Source organism: Palaemon carinicauda, unplaced genomic scaffold (assembly GCF_036898095.1).
Source record: "Palaemon carinicauda isolate YSFRI2023 unplaced genomic scaffold, ASM3689809v2 scaffold3074, whole genome shotgun sequence".
NCBI classification, from domain to species: domain Eukaryota; kingdom Metazoa; phylum Arthropoda; class Malacostraca; order Decapoda; family Palaemonidae; genus Palaemon; species Palaemon carinicauda.
In genome coordinates, this window is record NW_027170744.1 from 7,501 (window position 1) to 15,000 (window position 7,500).

The following is a 7,500-nucleotide window of genomic DNA, read 5'->3' on the forward strand; positions in this document are numbered from 1 at the left end:
GCAGGTTCTCTGGCGGAGAGAGAGAAAGTCCACGCTAAGTTTGTCCGAGATTTGAACTGATCAGGATCACCATATTCGCCAGTCATTCTTCGGATTGTAAATTGTCATAAATTTACCGTTTAATTGTAAATTAAATTAATTTTTTTATGACTTATAATTTTGCTTCTCCTTAATTTATGCTACATTGCCCTCTCATAAAATGCTTTTCGAAAATGGCGACGAGGATGGGATTGGTTGCGAGGTTCATTATTGCCTTGAGTATGTTTTTTCTTGAATTTCCGTGAGTTGGTTACGTTCCAGAGTCCCGTATCTTAATATTTCACTGTATTGCTTTAAGTTTTAAATTTGTTCGTTAAATTCTTAGAAAAATGCCGCCGAAGAGCATTTCGCGCAGTTTTCGTTCAGCCCTTAGGCAACAAGTTACCAAGAAGTGTAATTTCATAGAAAGGTTTGTTTCTTCGATGTCTGTAAGCGATGCTAACGAGCATATGAACATGTTGGTTGACCTTAAAGAAAAACTTGACAAAGTGAATAACGAGGTTTTGAAGGAAATTTGGGATAGCGCAGATAAAGACGACAACGGCGATGAATTGGTGAGTAAGGAAATGGATACTTGGTTCGTTTATGACGATCGTTTGAGTAAGTGTCTCTCTCTCCTTAAGACCGCGGTGTCACTTTCGCCCGGAAACCTTTCCGATCGTTCGCGTTCTGAAATTTCACAGCTTAAATTACCTGAACTACCTTTACCGACATTTGGTAATCGAGAAGGTGAAGATATTTCGAAGTTTTTGCGAGAGTTCGAAGCAACTATTGATAAGTATGATCTTAGTACTCACGTTAAATTTACTCTTCTTACGAGACAGCTTTCAGGTGACTCGCTTAAACTGGTAAACTCATTAGATTGTAGCAACCGTTCGTATGAAGAAGCTAAGAAATTATTACAGAAAGCGTTTGCAGATACTTTGTCTCAACAATATAGGGTTATTAAGCAGTTATCGGAGTTGAAGCTAACGTATCAGAGTGATCCGTATGACTTTATCAGTAATATGAAAATAATTTGTAATCAATTTGAGGCTTTAAGCATAGATCAAAACATAGTTTTACAGTATTTCATATGGAATGGGTTTAATGACTGTTTCAAGAATCAGTTAATGCATATTACTGGCTCGAATAAGCCCTCGTTGCAGCAAATAGATGAACATATCTTTACTGCTTTGGAAAGATATAGAAACATATCCAAGAAATTTAATGTGAAACAAGGTAATCTGGAAAAAAAGGTTGTGCCCAACTCAAATTGTTTAGCTTCTGCCGTTGTTAATGTTGAGAAGTCTAAAGTTAAAGAATGTTCTCTATGTTTAGCAGACAATAAAGGAGACATTGATCACCCAACTTTTAAGTGTTCAGTTTATGTAACTCCACAGAGTAAAATTGAAAAACTAAAACAATTGAATTTTTGTACAAACTGTACTTACGATTCTCATAAAACTTCAGATTGCAGGTTTAAATTTAACCGAAAATGTAAACATTGTAACAAGTGGCATTTCAGCTATCTTTGTAAATTTCGTAAAGACCCAAAAAGTACTGCTAATAACCTTAAGAATGATTCAGATAACCAAGAAGTGACTAATCAAACGGCAAAGGGGAATTGTAAAGAGAAATCGAACTCTAATTCTGTTGTTTCTAATTTAACTTGGTCTGATTTATGAGTTTTAAGAATCTCTTGTAACCCGGTGACTGCTATGCCTTCCTTTTCACTGAATGACAATGGGGATCGAGGTATAAAGGATTCAGGAAGTCAAGTAACTTTCGTTGAGGAAGACTGGGCTAAGAGTATGCAGTTTGAAGTTGTTGACCCGAATTATTCTTTGGTGGTGAATGGTATTAATTCTTCAAAGCCGTTAGCCACTGTAGTATACAAGGTAAAGTTGAATGATGATTATTTTACTGCTATTGCCATGAAGTCTATTAATTTGAAATTAGTTTTGCCAGGTATCTCTGAAGTAGCTCATGTATTTAAGGATAAGGGCTATGTATTAGCCGACAAAACTTTGCATATGTCTGGGGACAAAGTTGAAGATATAAAATTACTCTTGGGAAATGATAACTCTCATTTAGTACCACAGAAGGATGTGCTGTTTGGAGGTAGTTCTGAAGTGATTCCCTCTGTTTACTTAGAATCACCCTTAGGAGTGATGCTTGTAGGTGACATTGAAAGGTATAAGCAAAATCTAGCTCTATTACCAGACCGGATAAAGCATTCTTCTGAAGTTTGTGCAAAGGGTGAGGGTCCCCTTGAAGTTGGTAGTAATTTGGATATGGATGGATTGTTCTTAGATTCGGTAGAGGAATTTAAGTTTCCTGCTTGTGCTAATATTTCTGTTTTAAATAAGGGTCAGATTGTTGAAGCTGAACTTGAGAGAGCAGCAGAAGAAATTCTTTCCTCAAAGGCAGAAAGTGTTTCGTACAGTGATTCTAACGTATATGACGAAAACTTCACTGAGGAGAACAGGAAAGTTGTAGAATTTGCTTTAGAAAATACAGTTAGAGATAGTGATGGAAGGTTAATTATGCCTCTGTTATGGAATGGGAAAGTAGCTCATTTGCTTGGTAAGAATCAAAATCTGTCAAAAGCAATATTAAAATCAAATTTTAAAAAATTTAGCAAAAAGGATAATACTTTTCAAATGATTGATGAGGTTTTTAAAGAACAGGAACAGCTAGGCATTATAGAGAGAGTAACTAACTTGGAGCAATTCTTGGAGGAAAACCCCCAACATAGCTTTCTGCCGCACATGCCAGTGTTCAAGATGGACCGAGAGTCAACAAAATGCCGTAATGTATTTTTGTCCAATTTGTGTGAATCTGACAAAGATAAACCTTTAACTCTATCTCATAATCAAACAATTTTTGCTGGTCCTTGTTTGAATAAGAAAATTTCTACTTCTATTTTACAGCTAAGATTTAATGAAAAATTGTTATGTTTTGATATAAAAAAGGCATTTCTGATGATTAAGTTGGTGCCTTCAGATCAAAGTAGGTTACTCTTTTATTGGTATAGAAACGTATGTAAAAAGGACTATTCCTTAATTGTTTATAAACATTGCAGACTTCCATTTGGTTTGCCATGTAGTCCAACTTTATTAATGTTAGCACTTTATAAAATTTTGATGTTGGATGTCCAAGGTGACAATATTGATGTAAAGGAATTGAAGACAGAGTTATATAACTTAGCTTACATGGATAACTTGGCTTACACGACCAATGATATAGACAGGTTGAAATGGGCTTATGAGAAACTTGACAGTATATTTTCTCCCTATAAATTAGAATTGCAGCAATTCATAACCAATGATGACTCTCTGCAGCAACAGGTAGATAAAGATAAGGAAAAGACTCCTACAAAAGTAAAATTGCTTGGTTTGCTTTAGGACAGAAACATTGATACTCTTTCGGCAAGCAAGTTGGTACTTGATAAGGATGCAACGACCAAAAGACAAATTTTAAGTTCTATTGCAGCCAATTTTGATGTGTTCTCATTTTATGGTCCTTTATTAAACAGGGCTAGATTATTTATGCACTCGCTACAATGCAGGAAAGAAGTTGGATGGGACGATAGACTCTCTGGTGAGGAGCTACGAGAATGGTCTAATATTTGCAAGCAAGTAAATGGTGTTCCTGAAATTGCAGTGAAGAGATTTGTTGGTCGCAGGAATGATCCTTTCCAAATTATTGCTTTTTGTGATTCTAGCAAGCTTATATATGGAGTTGTGCTCTTTATCAAGAACTTGCGAACAAAGGAGGTAAGTTTCCTTCTGTCAAAAAATAGAATAATTGGACGCCAGTTAGAGCTAAAGTCTATCCCTTCTCTTGAATTTCAATCTCTCTTGCTTGGTACGGAAACTATTGTTGACATTTATAAGGAACTTAGTGGTTCAGAGTGTGTCTCCCCCATAAACATTACAAAATTGGTAGTTTTCTCAGATAGTGCAGTTGCACTGAATTGGTTAAATTCTCGAACAAATAGGTTTGATAAATTAAAAAAACTAAGTATTTTTGTTATGAATAGGTTGCAAAGAATAGAGAATCTATGTGAAACGGTCCCTGTGACTTTCAAATTTTGTGCAGGTATGATAAATCCTGCAGATTGTACTACCAGGTCATTGTCATATAAGAGGTTGATAAAATCAAATTTCTTCACAGGACCTGATACTATTCATGATATCTTGGAAGATGACAGTTTGGATGTAACGATCCCAAATCCTTTAACCAATGTACTTGAAGTTTCAGAAGGCCACTGTGAGATAGGGAGTGTGACTGAGCCAGAGATGGGAGGCATTTTGAATTCTACAGTTGGAAATTCAGATTGGCTTCATTTGATTTCGGTCTACAAACATGTACTGACATTCATAAACAATGTCAAACGGAAGTTAAAGAACAAATCCGGCAAGTATGACCATTTTGAGGTTTTCAGTAATGATGAAATTTCTTTGAATGCATGGCAACTGATGATTTTGCAAGATCAACGCCAAAATTTTCTGGATGTTTTTAAATATTTCAGAGAAAGGAACCCTAAAATTAGGGATATGCCTAACATAGTAAGTCAACTAAATTTATTCATTGAAAAGAAATCTGGTTTACTAAGAGTTAAAAGTAAATTTCATAAGTGGAGAGACGGTAGTTATGTATTCCCCATTCTTTTGGCCAAAAACAGTAAATTGACTGAAGAAATTATTAGAAATTTTCATGTTAAGTTAGCTCATTCTGGAATATATGCCACATTATCTGAGGCTAGGAAACAGTTTTGGATTCCTTGCAGTTTTTCTACTGTAAAGAAAGTCTTGAAAACTTGTGTTCACTGCCGTAGATTTAACGGTAGAACTATAAAGTTAAACCAGTCCCCTTATAGAGAATTTAGGGTTTCTCCTCCAACAATACCTTACAGGTATATTTTCATTGACTATTTTGGACCTTACTGGGTATATTGGATGGGTAAGAAATCAAAGGTATGGATATTATGTATCACCTGTTTATGGTCCAGAGCCATAAATCTTAAGGTTTGTGTAGACCTTTCGGTGATATCCTTTTTGCGAGCACTTCAGCTCCATTGTTTCGAGTTTGGGGTGCCTGAACTCTGTTTAAGTGACCAAGGTTCACAGCTAACTTCAGGTGCTAGAACTGTTGAGAATTTTTTAAGTGATAAGGATACACAATCCTATTTCAGGGAGAACAACATAAAACCTTTGAGCTTTCAGCAGTACTATAAAGGCCACAGTGAACTTGGATCTTTAGTGGAATCTTGTGTTAAGATGGTCAAAAGGCTTATTGAAGGCTCTATTCGGAATATGGTCCTCGAATATTTAGATTTTGACTTTGCTGTACAAAATATTGTACATATAGTAAACCGTCGACCAATTGCCTTTAAAGAATATTTGCGAAACTATGATGGGACTGAACCTGTACCATCTCCTATAACTCCAGAGATTTTAGTTAAAGGTCATGAATTGAATTCCTTAAATATTATTCCCCATTTACATCCTTTACCTAGGGCAGATGATACTTGGGTTCCTGATATATCTCCCATTTCCCATGTGAAGGACAGCCACAGGAAGTTACGAAAGGCTAGGGAAAGTATAATAGAGATATATAATAAAGAATTTGTTGTGCAGCTGGTGAATCAAGCCACTGACAAACGCAGTAGATACCAACCTGTTAATCATAAACTATTAGAAGTTGGAGACATTGTTCTCATTAAAGAACCCCTTCTTAAACCTACTAATTTTCCAATGGGTATTGTCAAAGAGATAAAACTGAACTCTTTAGGTGAAGTAACGGGTGCAACAGTACTCAAAGGAAAAAGTAAGGAAGAGACTAAAAGGCACGTTTCATCCTTGATTCCATTGCTCTATAAACGGGAATATGAGGCTAAATTTAACGATAAAGCACAATCGCCATGTGAGGATAAACTGAGCAAGGAAGATGAGGTTAAGGAGAGACCCAAGAGGCGAGCTGCCATGATTGGGAAAGATAAGGTAAAGAAACTATTGGATGACAGTCTAGCGTGATCTTTGATCGCTATATTGTAATTCAATTTTTTCCTAGAAAAATTGAATCCCCTCGCGGGAGTGTAGAAAAATGCTCATTCGTGTGCATTTAATTTTTTGTATATTATATGAATTGTTTGGTTGTGGTAAATTTCTTATGTTTAAATTGTTTGCTCGGGAGTGGTTTGGTTCTTTTATTTTGAAAAAGCAAATGCATCTACTTAGCATATCTTAAACTACCTCTTGGGACATTTTTAAAGCAAGAAACAAGCCATTCTTGAGCGATGTATTTTAAGTTTTACCAGGTTGTTCGCTGCTGGACACAAGACTGGGAAAACCGTTGTCGGTGGTGAATGATCTGAAGAAGGCAGTATGAAGAGGCCAGCGTAAGAAGCGCAGCAAGGCAGTCTTCTCCTGAATTTGAATTAATTTTTTGGCAGCCAAGGACAATGGCTGTCATTCATTAGTGTAAGATCGGTGGCTCTGGACTTAGCCGCTCATGGATCACGTCATCGTCTGACCACCTTATACTACTCAAGAGCTCAAATAGAAGACTACCATCAACACCTCTACCTTCGTCACTGCTTTTCTATGGACCTAAGAGACTGGCTATATGTTGAGGTAAGGTTTGCATTAAGTACGATGCATTTGCTTAGTGAACTTTCAACTATAGTTACGGTTTTATAACCTTTTGTCTTGCAACCAAACTCATATATATATATAATAAAGTCTGAAGGGTCTCCTTTTAAGTTTTAAATTTGATTTTGACATTTATATTAGGATATTCAAATCGTTTATTGATCTAGGTTTTGTATTTTCCATAGGTTAATATTAAAAGTTCGTTTGTTTTGTAAGATTTCGCATATATGCACATTGTCATGTTTGTAGCCCCTGACGTTTCCAATTTATAATGTTCCATGCTATGGGTTACAGATCCTTCGGATGTTTCGAAAATTGAGGGGTAATAGTGCGGACCAAATGCAGGTTCTCTGGCGGAGAGAGAGAAAGTCCACGCTAAGTTTGTCCGAGATTTGAACTGATCAGGATCACCATATTCGCCAGTCATTCTTCGGATTGTAAATTGTCATAAATTTACCGTTTAATTGTAAATTAAATTAATTTTTTTATGACTTATAATTTTGCTTCTCCTTAATTTATGCTACATTGCCCTCTCATAAAATGCTTTTCGAAAAAATAATAATAATAATGATAATAATAATAATAATAATAATAATAATAATAATAATAATAATAATGATTACAATTTTAATAATAATAATAATAATTACAATTTTAATAATAATAATAATAATAATAATAATTTTAATAATAATAATAATAATAATAATAATAATAATAATAATAATAATAATAATAATTACAATTTTAATAATAATAATAATAATTTTAATAATAATAATAATAATAATAATAATAATAATAATAATAATAATTACAA

General features: G+C 34.8%; 2 protein-coding genes and 1 long non-coding RNA gene across 3 annotated transcripts in view; all 3 read left to right on the plus strand.

Annotated features, from left to right (window-relative positions):
* The window catches only part of LOC137636472 (uncharacterized), a 2,505-nt gene extending 720 nt beyond the window's left edge, over positions 1–1,785 (plus strand). The window contains exon 2 of the mRNA XM_068368899.1: positions 1–1,785. This exon is cut by the window's left edge and continues 47 nt beyond it. Coding sequence (XP_068225000.1) covers positions 369–1,706 — 1,338 coding nt within the window. The 5' untranslated portion in view covers positions 1–368 and the 3' untranslated portion in view covers positions 1,707–1,785.
* LOC137636471 (uncharacterized) lies at positions 1,634–6,117 on the plus strand. The gene has a single exon (XM_068368898.1). It carries the CDS (start codon positions 1,740–1,742, stop codon positions 3,426–3,428), a length of 1,689 nt encoding a protein of 562 aa, XP_068224999.1. The 5' UTR covers positions 1,634–1,739; the 3' UTR covers positions 3,429–6,117.
* A 182-nt stretch (positions 6,118–6,299) lies between these two features.
* LOC137636473 (uncharacterized) lies at positions 6,300–7,171 on the plus strand. The gene is made up of 2 exons (XR_011043111.1): positions 6,300–6,662; positions 6,975–7,171. It is a non-coding gene; the product is annotated as an uncharacterized lncRNA (long non-coding RNA).
* The last annotated feature ends 329 nt before the right edge of the window (positions 7,172–7,500 follow it).